Source organism: Saimiri boliviensis, chromosome 21 (assembly GCF_048565385.1).
Source record: "Saimiri boliviensis isolate mSaiBol1 chromosome 21, mSaiBol1.pri, whole genome shotgun sequence".
Taxonomy (NCBI): domain Eukaryota; kingdom Metazoa; phylum Chordata; class Mammalia; order Primates; family Cebidae; genus Saimiri; species Saimiri boliviensis.
Genome location: NC_133469.1, coordinates 9,913,690 through 9,934,541, shown reverse-complemented (window position 1 = coordinate 9,934,541; position 20,852 = coordinate 9,913,690). Strand labels below are relative to the sequence as shown.

Here is a 20,852-nt window from a genome sequence, read left to right as displayed (position 1 = left end):
GAATGCCTGCCCTTCTTGGCCTGGTCCCTGCTGCCCCCTACAGGAAGCTCCAGGAATGACAGGGATCACATCTGTTGGTAATTCCTGACCTAGCAGGGGTATATGTGGAAGGAGAACCACCTTCCCAGCCTCCACTGACACTTTCCTGAGGCTCTAGCTTGGCTTCTTTGGAGCTCAGAAGGTATTGGCACCTGTGAAGGGAGGTGTGGGGGGGGAGTGAAGGAGGAGCCAGAGACTAGGAGGCTATGGGGAGAGCGGTAAGCATGAGGAGTACTTGAAGGCCCTTCCCTTTCCTTATTGAGTGGCGGCTTCTTCAAAACCCAGCTCTTCACTTCCACGACACCCGCCCCGGCTCTGAACCTTAGCTGGTGTTCCTGTGTCTCTGTGTCCCTGACAACTCCTGCACTAGGCTGTGAGCTCTTTAAGGGCAGGGACACCAGCCTTGGTTTCTTCACTGGCCTGGTTAGTGCTGGTGTTTGACAGGTGCTCAGGTGGGTGGTGGGTGAACTCTCTAAACCAGTTTCTGTTTCACGTGCTCCATCCTTGTCCCTTGTTGATTTCAGACATTGCCAATCTAGCTGATGAATTCAAGGATCACTTGGTGCCTGATCCTGGCTGCCATTATGACCAACTGATTGAAATTAACCTCAGTGAGGTGAGGAGACGATTGGGTTCAAGGAGTTTCTGAGCATAGAGGGGAGCAGGGTGGATCCTGCCTAAATACGCACTGAGGGCTGGGTGGTGGCTCACACCTGTGATCCCAGTACTTTAGGAGGCCAAGGCAGGTGGGTCACTTGAGGTAAGGAGTTCAAGACCAGCCTGTCCAACATGGTGAAACCCTGTTTCTACTAAAAATATATATATACAAAAATTAGCTGGGCCTGGTGGCACGTGCTTGTAATCCCAGCTACTCAGGAGGCTGACGCAGGAGAATTGCTTGAACCTGGGAAAAAGGTTGCAGTCAGCTGAGATTACACCACTGCACTCCAGCCTGGAGCCACCACCCCTGGCCAAAAAAGTTAGTGCGTGACAGCAAGAATGTCTCAGGAAAAAAAAAAAACAACTTAGCAGAGCTGGTGGGCCCTTGTTCCCAATGTTCTTGCAGCTGCTTCCTGAGGCAGGCTGGAGCGAGGGCTGGGGAGGGGAGAGACACAGCCACAGGGAGAGCAGAGGTGGCTCTGGCTGCTGAACCGGAAGCCAACGTCAGTTTGCCACCAGCTCAGCTTTAGCAGAAGCCAGGGCTTCACCCTAAAGGGGTTTTGTTTTCAGAGTTCAGAGGGCAAAGCCCAGCAGGGTTGGGCACCCTGAGACCCACAGATGTCTCTGTGGTGTTTGCTGAGCCAGGCTAGAGAACCCTGACTGCAGGAGTTCATGTCTCAGCTTTGCCACTTAAGCTGTGTGACCTTGGTCAAGCACTAACCTCTGTGGGCCTTGCTTTATCATGTGTGAAACCTACAGCAGTTCTGAGAACTGAATGAGTTCATGTAACTATTTACTGATTATTACGACATGTAAAACATCTGGCTGTAAGTCCATTCTTGTCGTAAGGTTACAAAAACAACACTGTATGGGCAATAATGGACTTGGGAAGCTGGTAGCCTTGATCCATTCCAAGCCTCTGCCCTCTGCTAGCTGTGTGACCTTGAGCACAGCATGTCACTTCTGAGCTTCAGCTCCTTCATCTGCAGAGCAGAGCTGAGCCCACCCTCGCAGAGGTGGAGGGAGCCTGGGAGCTGGTGTATGCAGAGCCCCCTGCTCAGGTCTTCCCTGTGATGAGGTTTCAGCCACGAGAACAGTCACTGGCCTCTCTGTGGGGACGTGGTGAGGCAGTGAACCTGGCTGTCCCCACTTCAAGGTTTCTTCCCTCCTCTCTTCTTCTGTTCCTTATATATTTGTTTTTTCAGCTGAAGCCGCACATCAACGGGCCCTTCACCCCTGACCTGGCTCACCCTGTAGCAGAAGTGGGCAAGGTGGCAGAGAAGGAAGGATGGCCTGTGGACATCCGAGTGGGTGAGCACCTTCCACCCATCTGTTTAGCAGGTTTCAGGGCCACTGGCTCTGCCCAGGGCTGTAGTCAATCACCTGTGCCTACTGTGTAGCACTTTCTAAGGTGGACACTTTCTGAAATAGGTTTATTATTATTGAAAACTTAACTTTTTTGGCCAGGGGTCAAAAAAGTTTTTTTTTTATTTCAATGCTTGAAATCCCAGCATTTCGGGAGGTCAAGGCAGGTGGATTACTTGAGTCTACAAGTTCAAGACCAGCCTGGGCAACATGGAAAAACCCTGTCTCTTAAATACAAAAATAAGCTGGGCGGGCTGGGAATGGTGGCTCACGCCTGTAATCCTAACACTTTGGAGGCCAAGGCGGGCAGATCACCTGAGGTCGGGAGTTCAAGACCAGCCTGACCAATATGGTGAAACCCTGTCTTAAAATAGGCCGGGCGCGGTGGCTCAAGCCTGTAATCCCAGCACTTTGGGAGGCCGAGGCGGGTGGATCACGAGGTCGAGAGATCGAGACCATCCTGGTCAACATGGTGAAACCCCATCTCTACTAAAAATACAAAAAATTGCTGGGCATGGTGGTGCATGCCTGTAATCCCAGCTACTCAGGAGGCTGAGGCAGGAGAATTGCCTGAACCCAGGAGGCGGAGGTTGCGGTGAGCCGAGATCGCGCCATTGCACTCCAGCCTGGGTAACAAGAGCGAAACTCCGTCTCAAAAAATAATAATAATAATAATAAGCTGAGCATGGTGGCACATGCCTATAGTCCTAGCTACTCCGGATGCTAAGGTGGGAGGATCGAGGCTGCAGTGAGCCGAGATGGCACCATCGCATTCCAGCCTGGGCAATACAGCAAGACTCAAAACTCCAGACTCAGCAACAGAGCCCGTCTCAAAAAAAGAATACTTTTTCTTGGCAGAAAAGAAAAATACGCTTATTGTAGAGAATATTCAAAATTAAGAATTTTTTTTTTTTTTTTTGAGACTGAGTCTCACACTGTCACCCGGGCTGGACTGCAGGGGTGCGATCTCGGCTCACTGCAACCTCTGCCTCCTGGGTTCAAGCAATTCTTCTGCCTCAGCTTCCGGAGTAGCTGGGATTACAGAGGCATGCACCACCATGCCCAACCACTTTTATTTATTGAGATGGAGTCTCTCCCTGTTGCCCAGGCTGGAGTGCAATGGCGTGATCTCATCTCATTGCAACCTCAGCCTCCCAAATAGCTGGGATTACAGGCAACTGCCATCACACTCAGCTAATTTTTTGTATTTTTAGTAGAGACAGGGTTTCACCATGTTAGCCAGGCTAGTCTGGAACTCCTGACCTCAAGTGATCCATCCACCTTGATGCCTCAAAGTTCTGGGATTACAGGCGTGAGCCACTGCCCCTGGCCAATCCCAACACTTTTTAGAGGCTGAGTCAGGAGGATCATTTAAGCCCTGTAGTTCAAGACCAGCCTGGGCAACATGGTGAGACTTCCTCTCTACAAAAAAAAAAAGTTTTTAATTAGCCAGGTGTGGTGGTACTCACCTGTGGGTCCCAGCTACTCAGAAGGTTGAGTATTTAGAGGCTGCAGTGAGCAAGCCATGATGGTGCCACTGCACTCCAGCCTGGGTGACAGAGCAAGACTCTATCTCAAGAAAGAGACTATCTGTACAAACAGGATGATGTTATTCAGTTTTTATAGACTTTAAAAAGAGCTCTTACTGCCCTGATTATAAAACAATGTTTAAAACCCAGAAAATACTAGTAAGTATAAAATAAGAAAATTAGCGTCTCTTATCAGCCCCAGCCCATCAAGGATGGCTGTTCATCTGTTCGTATGAGCCCTCTGGTGTGCCCATAGATGCCCAGGATATTGCTGTAAAAGGGGGCATAGTACTCATGTGTTCAGTGTCATGGCCAATGGCTATAGCATCTTTATTCAAATGATGCCAGGTCATGAGAAGCCTGTCCTTTATTTTTGGATATTTCAGTTGCTTCCAGCTGGTCTCTGTTAAAAAGTCTCTGGCCCAGCCAGATGGGGAACTCTTTCGGCCAAGTCTGGATAATTTGAGGTCAGGTGGAGACCTCTGCTCACTGTCTCCTCTTGACCCCACCACCTACAACGTACCAGGTCTGATTGGGAGCTGCACCAATTCAAGCTATGAAGATATGGGGCGCTCAGCCGCTGTGGCCAAGCAGGCACTGGCCCATGGCCTCAAGTGCAAGTCTCAGTTCACCATCACTCCAGGCTCTGAGCAGATCCGCGCCACCATCGAGCGGGACGGCTATGTGAGTGCCCACATCCCCGTCTGTCTCCCTGACCCCATGCTGAGTAATGACTGTTGGGCCGGAGATGCTGCAGGCCCCAGTGGCTGCCATGGGGTTCCAGTACAGCATCATCCTGCAGCCACTAGATCACCCTTTCCCGTCAGCCTCTCACCTGCCCTTGACATTCTATTGTCTTCTCTCCCTGGCAGGCACAGGTCTTAAGGGATGTGGGTGGCATCGTCCTGGCCAATGCTTGTGGCCCCTGCATTGGCCAGTGGGACAGGTAAGAGGCACATCTTTAACAGGACAGCCCTTTGTGCACAGGGTACAGAGCCCCAGAAGTTGGGGGAGGAATTGTTGGGGTGGAGAGAAGAGACTCCAGCCAAGGTCGTTGGCTCCAGGGACTCTTGCCCTTTAGAGGCCTCTGCCAGACTTGCCTGGGAATGGGGCTGGGTGAGGAAGAACCCTGTGGAGGCACTGGGGGACCACCTGGCTGAAGCCTGGGCTGGCAGGAAGCCAGCAAGGCCTCATCCTAATGGACACAGCAGCAGCTCTGACAGAGCTGTTTTTTGAGAGGCGGCAATGGCCCCAGGTCAGGAAGCTCAGGCCTTGACCGGGACCCTACCTCTGCCTTACATGTGGTCACAAGCTAGGCCCAGTAACCCTGAGGTTCCCTCCTGCTCTGTGCCGCCCAGGAAGGAGGCAGCCCCAGCAGGGCCTCTCCATTTCCCCTTGGTAGGAGCTGGGTCGGGCTGGGCTGCAGGAACCCAGCTTATCTGTCCTTGGGACAGGCCATGTGACAAGGCCAGATATCCCTAACCCTGTTCCCTCCGACCTGGCAGGAAGGACATCAAGAAGGGGGAGAAGAACACAATCGTCACTTCCTACAACAGGAACTTCACAGGCCGCAATGATGCGAACCCTGAGACCCATGCCTTTGTCACATCCCCAGAGGTAAGACCACCCAGCTGGGCACCAGCCTGGGACAACCTCTGGGGGCTCCTGCTGGGTCGGAGGAGGCAGGAGGAGATGGGACTGGGGCCGCTGAGTCGGGGGGGGGGGGTGTTGGCATCACAGGGCAGGGGTCATCCAAGTGGAAGCCAGGAGTCACAGGCCTTCCCAGCCCCAGGCACACGCTCCCTTGGTGCTTCCTGCCTGGGGCTTTCCGGGTCTCAGGATTATGAGGTATTTATTCAGTGGTTTGCGCTTATGAGCATGGAATTTGAGCTGTTATTACTGCCTGGGACACATCCCAGCCCTGCTAACTCGCTGTATGAGTGTGGCCCAGTCACCTACCTTCTCTGTGTCCCCATAATCCTCGGGATTACCTAGAAAATTGTTTGGGACACGCATTTTCCATCCCCAGGTAGGAATTCCGCAAAAGTGAGGGCCTTGCCATTGTTCCTGTGGCCACTGAGTGAGCCTGGGCCCTTGGCTGTATTCAGCCTTGACTGTGGCTGGCACATGGCCAGTCTCTCCTGACTGGTTTGTTTACCTGTGTGTTCTACAAACACTTCTTGCTACATGGGTGAAGGAATGGCCCCTTACATGCTTTTAGTGTCCTCTGCACTGAGGGACTCTGCTTCATAGCAGCATTTCTGTGCCAGGGCCCCCTGCTCCCTCCAGGACAGCTGTGAGGAGAGAGGACAGCAATGCCAGCCCGTCCCTGCAGGGATGGAGGCCACACTGCCCTTGGCTTCCTGAGTCCTCTGCAGGCCCAAGGGCCGGGGTCTCAAGGATCATCCTGCAGCTCTGGACTCTAAGGAACAGAGAGGTCTGGGGAGAACATGGAAATTTCCTGGGTTCCTTTCTCAGTTTTGGTCTAGGCTTCTGGTGGGTGCAGGGGACAGCAGTGGTGATTGGTGCTGACCAACAAACTGGCCACCTCCATTTCAGATTGTCACAGCCCTGGCCATTGCGGGAACCCTCAAGTTCAACCCGGAGACTGACTACTTGACGGGCAAGGATGGCAAGAAGTTCAAGCTGGAGGCTCCGGATGCAGATGAACTTCCAAAAGCGGTGAGCGCCTGCGCCCCCTGCCAACCTGCCTCACCTGGGGAGCTCTGCTGGTTGCTGTGTGGCCGTAGCACCTCCCTCCTGTGCAGGCAGGGAGGGCGCTACTAGTGAGAAGGAAGCAACTCTGTTTCCCAGGAGCGGAGATGGGGCCCAGGGAAACTTCCCTTCTGAGCGTCTGTCCTTGTGGGAACTGAGGACTCAGCTTCCCATGCATCCCCCTCCCCTGCTACAGGAGTTTGACCCGGGGCAGGACACCTACCAGCATCCCCCCAAGGACAGCAGCGGGCAGCATGTTGACGTGAGCCCTACCAGCCAGCGCCTGCAGCTCCTGGAGCCTTTTGACAAGTGGGATGGCAAGGACCTGGAGGACCTACAGATCCTCATCAAGGTCAGCAGCATGGGGATGGTAGGACAGCCCCACCCTGCCAGACGTCCCCATCCCCAGCATCCGGAAGGGCCATGAACCTGGAGGAAGGGAGCAAACAGTCAAGTTACAGGTGGGAGATCGAATGGAGGTTTGGCTGCAGAACAGAGAGGAAGCACAATCCAGCGTTCCCCTTCTCTGCAGCACCTAGCGGGGCAGAGCTGGATCTAGCCAGCCTCCGTCTGGGGCCCTCAGCAATCCAGCAGCAGCTGATGAGAGCTGCCTCCAGTCAGTGTGGGCAGGTGAATGCAGCTCAGGCTGGGCTGGGAGGGTGTGAGATTGCACAGCAGGCTCCACACCTGACATGTCCACACAGGCTGTGCAAGCCATGGATTCCTCCTGCCCCCACAGCTGGCCACCAGTGGATGAGACGGCCTGTGTTTGGCACTGACTAGAAAACAAGCGTTTATGGTGTGGCCAGAGGTATCCTATCTGTTGGATATTAATTTATGGTGTTAATTAAGGGGTCTCCAGGCTCCCCTGTGACAGAAGAAACTACGTAGTTATCAGCCAGGACCCAGGCTTGTTCTGGGCTCCTGTGTGTCTGGCATGAGGTCTGTGGCTGATCTTGCAGCCTTGACCTGAGAAGTGTGTGAATATTGATGTGCCCCCACTTTGGGCAGCCTGCCCCATTAAGGAAGACTAAGCAGCCAGAGGCCTTTGAGGGGATGGGTGATTGCCTGGCCTGAGCTCACATGGCCCAAGGGTGGAAGCACCAGAACCACAGACCACGTGTCCAAAGCCTGGCCTGCCTGTCACCGGTCACCCCTCCTGGGCCCTGGGGCCTGCTGTGTGCCTCTGGAGAGCTTCTGTCATCCGCCCTGCCAGGGTTATGCACTGACCTCTGTCCTCTGCTCTCCACCCAAGGTCAAAGGGAAATGTACCACTGACCACATCTCGGCTGCTGGCCCCTGGCTTAAGTTCCGTGGGCACTTGGACAACATCTCCAACAACCTGCTCATTGGTGCCATCAACATTGAAAACGGCAAGGCCAACTCTGTGCGCAATGCTGTCACCCAGGAGTTTGGCCCTGTCCCTGACACTGCCCGCTACTACAAGGTGGGTCAGAGTTGATGGGGGCAGTGCCAGTTGTCACTCCTGAAGGGGCCCAGAAGGCAGGGGCAGGGAGCAGAAACTGGGAAGGAGACCAGCTGAGCTCAAAGGGGACTGCGTTGAAGGGAGGAGAAGCCGGCAGGCCCTTCCCTGTGGCTGAGTGGGCACAAAGCCCAGGTCCGGTCATAGAGCAGGGTCGCTGCACCAGGAGGTGTTAGAGCAACACCCAGGAGACATCTGGCCCCAAACCAAGAGGAGGAAGGGAGCCAGCTTGGGAAGTCAGAGGCCAGCAGGCTCAGAGAGGGGTTACACGGGGCCTCAAGGTGAGCAGGCAGAGGGGGTCTGAGGTGATGTGACTTATTCTGCTTTGAGAAATGAACAGAAACAGGGCTGACCCCAAGTCTTGGCCCAGCAGGGTGAGGGTGGCTGGGTGGGGCGGCAGGTGCTCCTGGGAAGGGGTCACCTTGAGCTATACAGATGGATGGTGTGTGGGGCCCCAGAGGTCATCACCATCTCACCCGTCTCCCTCCACACATACCTACCTCCCTGCCAAGGACCAATGGGTGAACTATCTTCCTGTGCCACTGGAGACAGCCAGGCACCTCTGTCCCCTCAGGGCCTCTTTTGGGCCTCATTTACCCAGGCTTCATTTGCCCTTAGGGAACAGTTAAGTAAGGGCCCCTCCAGCCTCAGGATGGCCAGGGGAATGAGGCCAGGCAGGTGGGGATGGTGTCCTCTTCTGCCTTATAATCTCACCCCTGCTTGCCTGACAGAAACATGGCATCAGGTGGGTGGTGATCGGGGACGAGAACTACGGTGAGGGCTCAAGCCGGGAGCACGCAGCGCTGGAGCCTCGCCACCTTGGGGGCCGGGCCATCATCACCAAGAGCTTTGCCAGGATCCACGGTGAGCTGGAGTCAGCCTCCTGTCCCTTCTTAGGCTCACACAGTGCACATCTGATGCTCAGTTTCCCGGCAGCCTTGCTTCCAGGCTTGGAGACCTGAGCTGCTGAGATCCAGGGCACGTGTCAGGGGGTTCTTTCTCATCACGAATGTGTAGCAGGAAGGCCTTGCAGCCATGAGCACCTGCACACACGTGCTAGCGGTGCCCCTAGTGAAAAGGAACACACCAGGGCCCTGCAGTCAGCCCTGGCTTTGTCCCAGGCAGCAGCATTAGCGGCATCTCCCAGAGCCCCAGACGGGTTCAGAAAAATGAAGCTAAAAAAATAAAAAATTAAAAAAGAAAAAGAAAATGAAGCTCTCCGGGCTGTTCAGGCCCCTTTGGTGATCAAATGCCCCCTGCCTTCCAGAGACCAACCTGAAGAAGCAGGGCCTACTGCCCCTGACCTTCGCTGACCCAGCCGACTACAACAAGATTCACCCTGTGGACAAGCTGACCATTCAGGGCCTGAAGGACTTCACCCCTGGCAAGGTTAGGGGGCTGGGTCTCCTTGATGGGGTGGGGTAAGGAATGGCCACTTTGTTCCCCGTCCTGCACAGGCCCCAGGGGAGCTTCTTCCAGGAGGCTTCATTCCAGCTGGAAAGGCCCCCAGTTCTCCAGGTGGCCCCACAGAGAAGGGAAGTACCTTCCCAGAATTGGGGGTTGAGGCCGGCCCTGGCCCTCTAACACCCACTTACTCACCAAGGCTTGGCACTCAAGAGACAGCCCACTCGTGCAGGGCCTTTGGGGCCCCAGGAATCCCCTGTGGGTACTGTCTTGGTCTGACATGGGCTACCCAGGCACAGACAGGACTAGGATTTGGTTTGCCTGCCAACTTCCTAAGTCCCCAGGCAGTGCCCTGCCTCCCTCACCCCCTGAAGGACCCACCACTTCCACCTTCTTGCAGCCCCTGAAATGCATCATCAAGCACCCCAACGGGACCCAGGAGACCATCCTCCTGAACCATACCTTCAACGAGACGCAGATCGAGTGGTTCCGTGCCGGCAGTGCCCTCAACAGAATGAAAGAGCTGCAGAAGTGAGGGTGCCTCCCCCGACCTCCCTGCCCAGCGCTGTTTTCATATTCAAGTTCAGCTCCACACGCACCATCAGCGGATCTGATCCAGCCAGCCATGGCTTCTTATTCCAAGATGGTGTGACCAGACATGCTTCCTGCTCCCGCTCAGCCCACAAAGTTGACTGTGGTTGGGTGGGGGTTCTTAAAATAACTTTTTAGCCCCTGCCTTCCTATGTTTAGTTTTCAGATCTTAAGCAGCTCCATGCAAGTGTATTTATTTTTGATGACAAGACTCCCATCTAAAGTTTGTCTCCTGCCTGAAGGATTCTAGAGAACCTTTTGTTCTTGCAAGGAAAACAAGAATCCAAAATCAGTGACCATTCCTGTGAGTGAGTGGTGTCTGTACTGTTTGCTATCAACTCCAGGGTCCAGGAAGAGTCTTTTCAGTCAAGGTCAGTGTACGCCCAGCAGCCATGGCAACAGGTGGATCTATCTCTGCAGTGAAGGACAACTGAGGTGTGGCAGAAATGACCTGTCACCTCCCACCCCACTTCTACCTGCAGGGCAGCCCTGCCCCTCCATGTTCCTGAAGCTTCCCGGCTGGTCCAGAATGGAATCTCCCAGAAAGAGGCCTTCACGCTCCTTCTTTCGCTGTACCATCTTCCCAAAGGCTGGTAGGCTGCTTCTGCTGTACCATCTTCCCAAAGGCTGGTAGGGTTCACCGTCCAGCCCCATGGCTAGTTGCTGGTCCACCAGGAGAGAAGGCCCAGGCCTGGCTCACTGATGGATCCCTGCCAGGGATAGAGAAAGAACATACACATTTCACCAGCACTGAGGCTTGAACCAACCTGGACAAGAGGTGAAGGGGGCCCAGCAGTGCTCCTGGAAGGCACACAGCAGCATGCAGGGTGGAGACCCCTCGCCAGAACCCGAGGGGTCAGGGACCCTTCCTTGCCCTCAGGCCTGCCCTCCTGGGCCACCTGCTCTAATCCAGCCAGGAAGGCTAAGCAAACGAGGCCCGTGCTCCAGATACATCCAACAGGGAGCAGCCTTGAGAGTCACTCTTCCCTGGAGCCTACGTTTGTTTGTTTTTCCCTTTATTTTTATTTTTATTTTTTTTTTTGAGACGGAGTTTTGCTCTTGTTACCCAGGCTGGAGTGCAGTGGTGCCATCTCAGCTCACCGCAATCTCCACCTCCTAGGTTCAAGCAATTCTCCTGCCTCAGCCTCCTGAGTAGCTGGGATTATAGGCATGCCCCACCATGCCCAGCTAATTTTTTTGTATTTTTAGTAGAGACGGGGTTTCACCATGTTGACCAGGATGGTCTCGATCTCTTGACCTCGTGATCCACTCACCTCGGCCTCCCAAAGTACTGGGATTACAGGCTTGAGCCACCGTGCCCAGCCTGGAGCCTCCCTTTTATTTCACTGCTTCAGTCCTACTCCTACAGGGAGCCCTGCCCTTAATCTCAGGACGTTGATCTCTCCCAAGCCCCTTCCTTGATTTCTTGCTCCCTCAAACCCCTCCCTACCCCCCAATTTTTTTAAGACAGGATCTTACTCTGTTGCCCAGGCTGTACAACCTTAAACTCCTGGGCTCAAGGGATCCTCCCACCTTAGCCTCCCAAGTAGCTGTGAGCACAGGGCATGCCACCATGCTCATTGTTTTTTGTAGAGACAACCTCTCTTTGTTACCCAGGCTTGTCTTAAACTCCTGGCCTCAAGCGATTCTCCCACCTTGGCCTCCCAAAGTGCTGGTATTACAGATGTGAGCCACTCCACCTGGCTTCAAAGCCTCTTTATCAGTGGTCTTACCCACTGATAAAGACCACAGCATGAGCTGTGTCCACCTTGCAAGCTGACTCATCTCCCCCCCAGCCCCAACCAGCAGCCACATACCTTAATTGCCTCACAACCCTGGCCCATAGAAACTCAGGCTCGACCGGGCGTGGCAGCTCACACCTGTAATCCCAACACTTTGGGAAGCTGAGGACGGTGGATCACATCAGGAGTTCAAGACCAGCCTGGCCAAGATGGTGAAACCCCGTCTCTACTAAAAGTATAAAAATTAGCCAAGTGTGGTGATGGGCACCCATAATCCTGGCTACCCTGGAGGCAGAGGTTGCAGTGAGCCGAGATCACACCACTGCACTCCAGCCTGGGTGACAGAGCAAGACTTTGTCTCCAAAAAAAAAAAAAAAAAAATGTATTAAGCAGTCAAGACCCCCCAACAAGATCCCTGACCTGCTAGGGGAGATCCCAGGACAGAGCCCCAAGGACACAGCCCCCAGCCCTGCACTGGATCTCCCGCCTCACAGTGGCTTCAACACCATCAGGGCCACTCACCATAAGCGTGTACGGAGCCTCCTTCTTTGGCAGCTCCTCACTGGAAGTGGTGGCCTCTGCTGAGCTGGGCCCTGTGGGGGACGTGTCAACAAAGCTCTCATCCACCACCCGGAAGCGGATCTCCTCACCAGTGTCCATGTACAGATCATGCGCTCCTTCCTCTGTCTCATATTCCCACACCCACACCTGCTCCGCTTCGTCACTGAGGGGGACCAGGGTCAAGGCAACAACCAGATAGTCGGAGGGGCTTCCCTCAGCACCCACCCCCAATCCCAGGTTGAGATTACTGTGGCTGGGAAGTCACAGGAAAAGCAGGTCCCAGCCCCATGTGCAAAGCCTGGGCTGAACAGTGAGGAGCAAGCACTCTTGGGTGCCAGGACCCAGGATGGGGAACACAGGGTCCCAGCCAGGCACGACGGGCAGACACAACGGATCTCAGAGCATCAGGGCAGGAGGGGATGAGACAGGGTGCAAGTCCCACCTCAAGATGAGCAACTTGGGCCTCCTACCACAGGGCCCCCTATACCCTTTTCATCAAAGCCTGTGACACGCTGATGAGCACCCAAGGACTTGCTGTTTTCAGGAGGACACAGTGGGATTGGAGGTGACCTGCCCAATTGATGACAGCAGAGCCATGCGGCCACCCAGCCAGATCAGCCCCCCTTGGCCTTCCATCTTCCCCAGCAGAGCCCACACGGGGGAGCCATGCATTCTCTGGTGGCCATCCCACTGTTAGGTCCTGCCTCTGTGCTAGGTCCCATGCTGGGCACTGTTGGTACAGCTGTGACACGATAGTCCTTACCAGCAAGGAGTCTCAGATTCGTGAACAGCTCCACAGAAACAGACAACCCCAGTGCAGCAGGGTGAGGAGTGGGACAGGGACAATGGAGGCCCAGGAGGGACACTTAGCTCGGGACCCGGCACATAGGCGAGGCCTCAGACCAGCACAAGCCTCCAGAGGAAGTGATCTTTAAGATGATTCCTGCAGGGACAACCTAAGCTAAGTGAACCAGAAGTGAATAGTGCCCCCAGGATACCACGGCTCTAATGGTGTGCACGGCACAACCCAGACAGCCCAGCTTGGTGGCACTGCAAAGACAGGCACATGGGCATCACATCACACCCTTCTTGGGAGGCAAGACAGGCTGGTGCCTCTGGAGCAAAAGCACAGGCTTGGGGTAGGCAGAGGCCAGTGGCATCAGGTTACAGGACCCAAAGGCCACCCTAAGGAATGGGGACCTTCCTTTTGAGAGGCCTGAGCTCCTCTGTGACAAACCATTTTAACGTTGGGAGGATACAACTTGGCTGGCTGCTGCAGTGACTCCGGGGGGATGAGAATGTCATCGAAGAAGCCTAGAGAGACTGGAAGGAAGCAGGTGACAGCCTGAGACGGGGGTTCCCAGCGGACGTCAAACACTGCGGGGTCTGGATGCTAGACAGGCAAGCCCTGCCTGGGGCTGCCCATGGGGCAGATGTCACCGTGGAAACCTAGGTCCTTTCCCCACCTAATGCCTCTGCCTATAACACCCACACAGCCAAGCAGCCCTGGGCAAAGCCCGGAGCACTTGGTCCCCAAAACCTCTGCACACAACAGGGACCAGTGGGCACTGAAGACTCCCAGTCACTTCCGCCAGCTTCAGTGCCCACCATGAAGTCCTGAGTGATGCTTCACAGTGAAACCTCACTGCTGATGGAGGTCCTCACACAATACAGGAAAGGGAGGGTGGGGGGAAAGGTTCAGCCTCGACACCTGCACCCTCCCCAACCATGTGGATGGGCAAAGACCACCTGCCCCCACCATGCTCCCAAGTCTTGTCTGAGGCATCAGGACCACTGTTACCATGTACTCCCTCTGGGCTGCAGCCTTTGATCTTCCCGATCAGAATCTCGTCTAGAAACGGATGAAACACCACGTAGCGAAAGTGGACTGGAAATGAAGAAAGCTCGTCACTGATGCTGACTGGGGCCCCAGCATGCTCCCATGTCACCCTCAGGTGCCAGCACAGCTGGTGGCCTGTGTGGCTGCTCCATGGCCCATTCCCCTGCAGGCCCAGACCCTCCCCTTGTCTCCTGCAAGGTCACAGCATGGCCCTCACAGGGGCCATCAGCAGCTGTCCTGTAACTGGACACTCCCCAGACTGCCACGTGAGTCACACCTGAGCCCAGACTCTGAGCCATCAGTGGCTCCAAAGCCAACTTAATTCTCCCTCCAGGCACTCCTTCAGCTCCTAGAAAGGGCAGAAGCAACTGGTAGAGGAAGCAGAGTGTGGAAACTCCCACCTCCTGCTGACCAGCAAGGCTGGCCCCAGGCACAGCTCTGACCTGGAGTGGAGGCCAAAAATGCCCTGGCATTGGGAGGCGCAGGCAACAGCCCAGCCAAAATGTCTCTGGGGGTTCTCAGGCCCTGCTGCACGTGGTCCCCACTCACCTGACTGCAGGGAAAACAGGTGGGGTGTCTGTGCACACATCACAGACTGACCCCAGGCCCTGGCAGAAGCTGTAGGTCACCTTGTCACTCAGGCCTTTGCTGGAAGTCCCAGAGTGGGAGTCTAATGCTGGCCTGAGACCAAGCACACGACTGCCCCCTCCTGGTCACCAACGGTTGAGTTCCTACTGTGAGCATGAGGAAGTGGCTCAGAACCAGGGTAACACACCCACAGCCACACAGCCATGGGGAGATGCCAGGTCTTTCCGTACCCACCAGACAGGGCCACTGGGTCAAATCCTGCCTTCCTCAGACAGGTTTAATCCCAGAGGCTTCCACAACACCATCAGCCATCTAGTCGGCCACATGGCCCCCAGGACAGCAGGGACCCTGGCCTCGGAAGAAAACATGAGCCATCACAGCCACCATGAAGATGACCGGGCCTTATGTTGACCTCCCAGAAAGCAGATGAGGGTGGTGAAGGACCAGTTACCCACAGATAGAAAAACCCTGTCCCCTACATAACCCAATGTTCAGTTTGGTTTAACAAATCCTCATAGAGGCCGGGCCCAGTGGCTCATGCCTATAGTCCCAGCACTCTGGGAGGCCGAAGTAGACAGATCACACTGAGGTCAGGAGTTCGAGACCAGCCTGACTAACATAGTGAAACCCCATCACTACCAAATTACAAAAATGAGCCCAGTGTGGTGGCAGGCGCCTGTAATCCCAGGTACTCGGGAGGCGGAGTCAGGAGAATCGCTTGAACTCGGGAGGTAGTAGTTGCAGTGAGCCAAGATCACACCACTGCGCTCCAGCCTGAGTGACAGAGCAAGACTCCATCTAAAAAATTTAAAAAAAGCAGGGCGCGGTGGCTCAAGCCTGTAATCCCAGCACTTTGGGAGGCTGAGGCGGGTGGATCATGAGGTCAAGAGATTGAGACCATTCTGGTCAACATGGTGAAACCCCATCTCTACTAAAAATACAAAACATTAGCTGGGCATGGTGGCACGTGCCTGTAATCCCAGCTACTCAGGAGGCTGAGGCAGGAGAATTGCCTGAACCCAGGAGGCGGAGGTTGCAGTGAGCCGAGATCGCGCCATTGCACTCCAGCCTGGGTAACAAGAGCAAAACTCCATCTCAAAAAAATAATAATAATAAAAAAAATAAAAAATAAAAAATCCCAGAGTCTGCACCAGGCTTATGCCAGGCCCCGTCTGGGCACTGGGCTCATGGGGGTGGGTCAGCACATGATCCTGTACCCAGGGAGCCCCAGACTGAAATAGCCATATCCAAAAGCAAATGCTGGGCACCCAGAGTCCCCCATGGATGGATGGATGGATAAGCAAAAAGTGCTGCAGATACACAATGGAATATTATGCAACCTTACAAAGGAAGGAATTCTGGTACGTGCTCATGTGGCTGAACCTGGGGAACAGGGGCTAAGTGAAAGCAGCCAGACGTAAAAGCCACCACACAGTGTGCGACTCCATTCATGTGCAGTGTCCAGAACCGCATCTACAGAGACAGAAAGCAGTTTAGTCGCTGCCAGGGGTGGGGTGAAGGGCAAGATCAGGAGTGACTGCTACTGGCTGGGGTTTGTCAGGTGATAAAAACATTGTGGAATTGGTGGTGATGGCTTGGCTGATGATGAGGGTTGCTCCTGGTGGTGGGGGCCTCTCCTGCCCTGCTCATATCTGCCTGACTACCCAACAAACCCTCTGGAGCACTGTACTCCTCCATCTCAACAGTTCCTCCAAACTGGACCTTGCATCTAGAATTTTGATCAGATTCAAGTCCTAATGTTGAGCAACAGAACTGCTTCATAATTGTTGAGTTCTTCCCCCAGGAACTAAATAATGCCTGTTTGTCTCTCTTTGGGGGAAGCTAAACAGTTAATCATCATAGATGAGAACTGTCTTCATAAGGAGTTGCAAAATGGTGATAGTGTAATTTAAAAAAAAAAAAAAGAGGCCGGCACAGTGGCTTGCGCCTGTAACCCCAGCACTTTGTGAGGCTGAGGCAGGCAGATCACCTGAGAACAGCCTGACCAACATGGTGAAACCCTGTCTCTACTAAACATACAAAAAGGGCTGGGTGTGGTGGCTCACACCTGTAATCCTAGCACTTTGGGAGGCTGAGGCAGGTGGATCACCTGAGATCAGGAGTTCAAGACCAGCCTGACCAACGTGGTGAAACCATGTCTATACAAAAATACAAAAATTAGCCGGGCATGATGACAGGTGCCTATAATCCCCGCTACTCGGGAGGCTGAGTGGGGAGAATTGCTTGAACCCAGGAGGTGAAGTTTGCAGTGAGCCAAGGTCATGCCACTGCACTCCAGCCAGGGTGACACAGCAAGACTCCATCTTAAAAAAAAAAAAAATACAAAAAATAGCCGGACATGGTGGTGCATGCCTGTAGTCCCAATGACTCAGGAGGGCAAGGCAGGAGAATTGCCTGGACCCGGGAGGCGGAGGTCGCAGTGAGTCAAGATCGTGCTATTGCACTCCAGCCTGGGCAACAGAGGAAGGCTCCGTCTCAAGAAGAAAAAAAAAAAAAAATGCAGTAGTGTGGGAGACTGTGGCTCAGGGGGCTGCCCGATTTGCAAATCAATAAAATATTTAAAAATCTTAAAAAAGAAGCCGGGCTCGGTGGCTCAAGCCTGTAATCCCAGCACTTTGGGAGGCTAAGGCGGGTGGATCACGAGGTCAAGAGATCGAGACCATCCTGGTCAACATGGTGAAACCCCGTCTCTACTAAAAATACAAAAAAAAAAAAAAATTAGCTGGGCGTGGTGGTGCGTGCCTGTAATCCCAGCTACTCAGGAGGCTGAGGCAGGAGAATTGCCTGAACCCAGGAGGCAGAGGCTGCGGTGAGCTGAGATCGCGCCATTGCACTCCAGCCTGGGTAACAAGAGCAAAACTCCGTCTCAGAAAAAAAAAAAAAAAAGGAAAAAAAAAGGTGGCCACAAAGGAGGGCCGCTCTGGAGCTGAGAGCAGGGCCCCCGATCAGAATGGGGCAGGTAGGAGCAGGGTGCAGCAGGTCCCAGGCTTGGAGGGTGTGAGAACAGGGTGTGGCACCTAATGATGAGGGATAAACTTGGCCAATGGGGGTCAGAGTCCCATGTCGCAAAGGCCATCTGTGACACTCCCTCCACGCAGGGGCACTAGACCAAAGCTTCACTCAGGCTTGCTCACTGACTCCTCACAGGTATTTAATGAGGGGGGAAGGATCTATTGCTGTTACTGTGTGCACAGATGGGGAAACTGAGTCTCAGAGAGGTAAAGCAAATAAATACTCCTCAGAGCAAAGGTGAAGGCACAGCATGCTCGGCTGCTGAGCCCTTCAGCACTGGTTTGTTGACAGCCCTAAGTGAGGTTGTGGGTTGCAGAAATGGGAGCAGCAGGTACAGGGCCTGGGGTCAGGCTTCAGCCTCAAAGCATGGCAACTGGCTCCCACTACAAAATCACAATTCACCCTGCATGGTGCTCAACAGGAGTTTTGTAGCTGCAGGGCTAACCCCACTAGACAGAGGAGGAAACCTCTCCTCTGAGAGAGGCGAAGGTACCCGCCAAGGTCTCCATCCAAGAGGTCAGAGCCAGAATTAATTCAAATCTAGGTCCTTGTGATCACTCTATGCCTCCCACCTGGTTTCCAAGAAAACAGAGACCCAGGACAGATAAGGGTGGGGGCTAATAAAAGCCAGCAGTAGAAATCTTCCAATTGTATGGTCAGAATTTTCTCCAACTTTGTCTTTTTTGTTTTTTGAGACAGAGTCTCTGTCACCCAAACTGGAGTGCAGTGGTGTGATCTCAGCTTCCTGGGTTCAAGAGATTCTCCTGCCTCCACCTCTACCTCCACCTCCACCTCCACATCCCAAATAGCTGAGACTGCAGGCCTGCACCACCACATCTGGCTAACTTTTTTTTGTACTTTTAGTAGAGACCAGGTTTTGCCATGCTGGCCAGGCTGGTCTCAAACTCCTGACCTCGGGTGATCCACCCACCTTGGCCTCCCAAAGTGCTGGGATTACAAGTGTGAGCCACCGTGCCTGGCCCCAACTTTCTTCTCCAAATTTTTCTGGTAGTTCTGGTACCTATTACCACTTGTCTCCTGGACAACCAAAGCTCCTGTCCAAATGCAGAGACTGGGCTCATCTCGGCATCCTTCTCTAAACAGAGGCTCTCGTGGTTTTCATATTGCAGCCTTATTTCTCTGCTAGTGAAAATGCTCCTACTTCCTACAAAGACAGCGTGTTTCTTCAGCCTCTCCGTGCAGTACGGTAACATCCATATGAACTAATTAATTCCTTCAAGGTTGGACACAAACACCAGGCAGTCTCACGGCATATTCTGGAATGTTCTGACATGTCTGTGCTGAGAGGCTCACCAGTATGGATTACAGTAAGGCTTCTCCAACACGGCTTGTGTGACAATCACCTGGCACCTCATTAAAAGAGTCTTTGGAGGCTGGCACGGTGGCTCACGCCTGTAATCCCAGCACTTTGGGAGGCCGAGGTGGGTGGATCACGAGGTCAAGAGATCAAGACCATCCTGGTCAACATGGTGAAACCCTGTCTCTACTAAAAATACAAAACATTAGCTGGGCATGGTGGCGTGTGCCTGTAATCCCAGCTACTCAGGAAGTTGAGGCAGGAGAATTGCCTGAACCCAGGAAGCAGAGGTTGCGGTGAGCCGAGATCGTGCCATTGCACTCCAGCATGGGTAACGAGTGAAACTCCGTCTCAAAAAAAAAACCAGTCTTTGGGCCCATCCCCCAAGATTATGACTCAGAAGGCCTGGGGCAGACTAAGAACTGCACTGCTGCTTCTTTTTTAGATGGAGTTTCACTCTTGTTGCCCAGGCTAGAATGCAATGGTGTGATTTCGGCTCACTGCAACCTCCGCCTCCTGGGTTCAATCCATTTTCCTGCCTCAGCCTCCCGAGTAGCTGGGATTACAGGCGTGAGCCACCGCGCCCAGCCCTAATTTTGTATTTTTAGTAGAGATGAGGTTTCCCCATGTTGGTCAGGCTGGTCTCAAACTCCTGACCTCAGGTGATCCGCCCGCCCGGCCTGAGAATTGTGCTTCTGAGTGCCTAGGGGGTGGCAGGCTGGGCACTGGTGCACTGATAGCCTGAACCGTCTCAATGGGCCTCTCACCATCTCCTGCACTGGCTTGATCCAGACACAAGAATGATAAATACTCCTCTCCCTTCCTGAGAGAATGCCTGGGGCTCACCACCTCCCTTGACTGGTGGTCCTCTCTCTACTCCTCCCTCCTTCCAGGATCTGGTGATCACCTTCCTGTCCCTGGATGCACACCCCTTTGCAATGTGACTGCACTATCTCCCATGCAGGGGTGGAGTCTATTTCTTCATCCCCTCACCCTAGCCAACTGGACTGAAGCAGAAGCTTGAGAAGTACTTATCTGCTGAGCTTTGGAACCTTAAAACCACCAAGCCCAGCCTGGCCTACTGAAAGATGAGACCATGTGGAGCAGAGATGGGCTGTCCCAGCCCAGGTCCCCGGTCTGCCAACCATCAGAATGTGAGACCATCCTAGATCATCCAGCCCCCGCCCAGCCAGCCCAAAGGAAAACCAACCAACTGACCCACGGAACAGGGAAAAACAATCCAACCTGATAAGCTGCTAAGTGCTCGCTGGGTGCCAAGCCTCTGTCCTAAGAGCTTTCACATATCAACTCCTTAATCCTCACAATGGTCCTGGAATATAAAATCTATCCTGGGGCCGAGCACGGTGGCTCAGGCCTGTAATCCCAGCACTTTGGGAGGCCGAGGCAGACATATCACGAGGTCAGGAGATATAGACCATCCAGGCTAACATGGTAAAACCCCATCTCTACTAAAAATACAAAAAATTAGCTGGACATGGTGGCACATACCTGTAGTTCCAGCTACTCAGGAGGCTGAGGCAAGACAATCACTTGGACCTGGGAGGTGGAGGTTGCAATGAACCGTGATCGTGCCACTGCACTCTAGTCTGGGTGACAGAGCAAGATTCCATCTCAAAAATAAAGTAAAATAAAATTTATCCTGAACTGTAGTTGACAGATGAGGAAGCAGAGGCACAGATTGGTGACATATTCTGCCAGAACACACAGCTAGTAAGAGGCAGAGTTCAGCTTTGAATCCCAGGGCCACACTCTTACCTACTGTGTCCCACTATCGAAGCCCCCACCCCCAGCCAGCTGCTAATCCCCTTCCATCTGCTCTCCACAGGCAGTGGGCAGCCGAGGACTGGACAGGGGCAGGACCCAGGAGCAATGAGACCAAAAGGGGCAGGACAGACATAGAGCTACGTTCTCAGAGCTGAAGAGGCTTGAGAATCACCTAGTCCACATCACAGGCCTCACAGAT

The 20,852-nt window shown here is 53.8% G+C and overlaps 2 protein-coding genes across 6 annotated transcripts in view; one reads left to right on the top strand and one right to left on the bottom strand.

The window, feature by feature from the left end:
- Nucleotides 1-10,085, top strand: part of ACO2 (aconitase 2) — a 61,044-nt gene extending 50,959 nt beyond the window's left edge. Inside the window, exons 8-18 of the mRNA XM_039463011.2 lie at nucleotides 564-655; nucleotides 1,905-2,010; nucleotides 4,120-4,277; nucleotides 4,466-4,539; nucleotides 5,099-5,210; nucleotides 6,153-6,275; nucleotides 6,505-6,660; nucleotides 7,564-7,755; nucleotides 8,523-8,655; nucleotides 9,059-9,180; nucleotides 9,596-10,085. Of these exons, the coding sequence (XP_039318945.1) occupies nucleotides 564-655; nucleotides 1,905-2,010; nucleotides 4,120-4,277; nucleotides 4,466-4,539; nucleotides 5,099-5,210; nucleotides 6,153-6,275; nucleotides 6,505-6,660; nucleotides 7,564-7,755; nucleotides 8,523-8,655; nucleotides 9,059-9,180; nucleotides 9,596-9,730 (1,403 nt within the window). The 3' untranslated portion in view covers nucleotides 9,731-10,085. The remainder of the gene's footprint in view (nucleotides 1-563; nucleotides 656-1,904; nucleotides 2,011-4,119; nucleotides 4,278-4,465; nucleotides 4,540-5,098; nucleotides 5,211-6,152; nucleotides 6,276-6,504; nucleotides 6,661-7,563; nucleotides 7,756-8,522; nucleotides 8,656-9,058; nucleotides 9,181-9,595) is intronic.
- Nucleotides 3,669-20,852, bottom strand: part of POLR3H (RNA polymerase III subunit H) — a 49,414-nt gene continuing 32,230 nt past the window's right edge. For all 5 annotated transcript variants that reach the window (XM_074391315.1, XM_010343406.3, XM_010343407.3 and 2 more), the window contains exons 4-7: nucleotides 13,891-13,977; nucleotides 13,349-13,412; nucleotides 12,051-12,252; nucleotides 3,669-10,496 (exon numbers count right to left, since the gene is read on the bottom strand). In XM_074391315.1, the coding sequence (XP_074247416.1) occupies nucleotides 10,443-10,496; nucleotides 12,051-12,252; nucleotides 13,349-13,412; nucleotides 13,891-13,977 (407 nt within the window). In that variant the 3' untranslated portion in view covers nucleotides 3,669-10,442. The remainder of the gene's footprint in view (nucleotides 10,497-12,050; nucleotides 12,253-13,348; nucleotides 13,413-13,890; nucleotides 13,978-20,852) is intronic.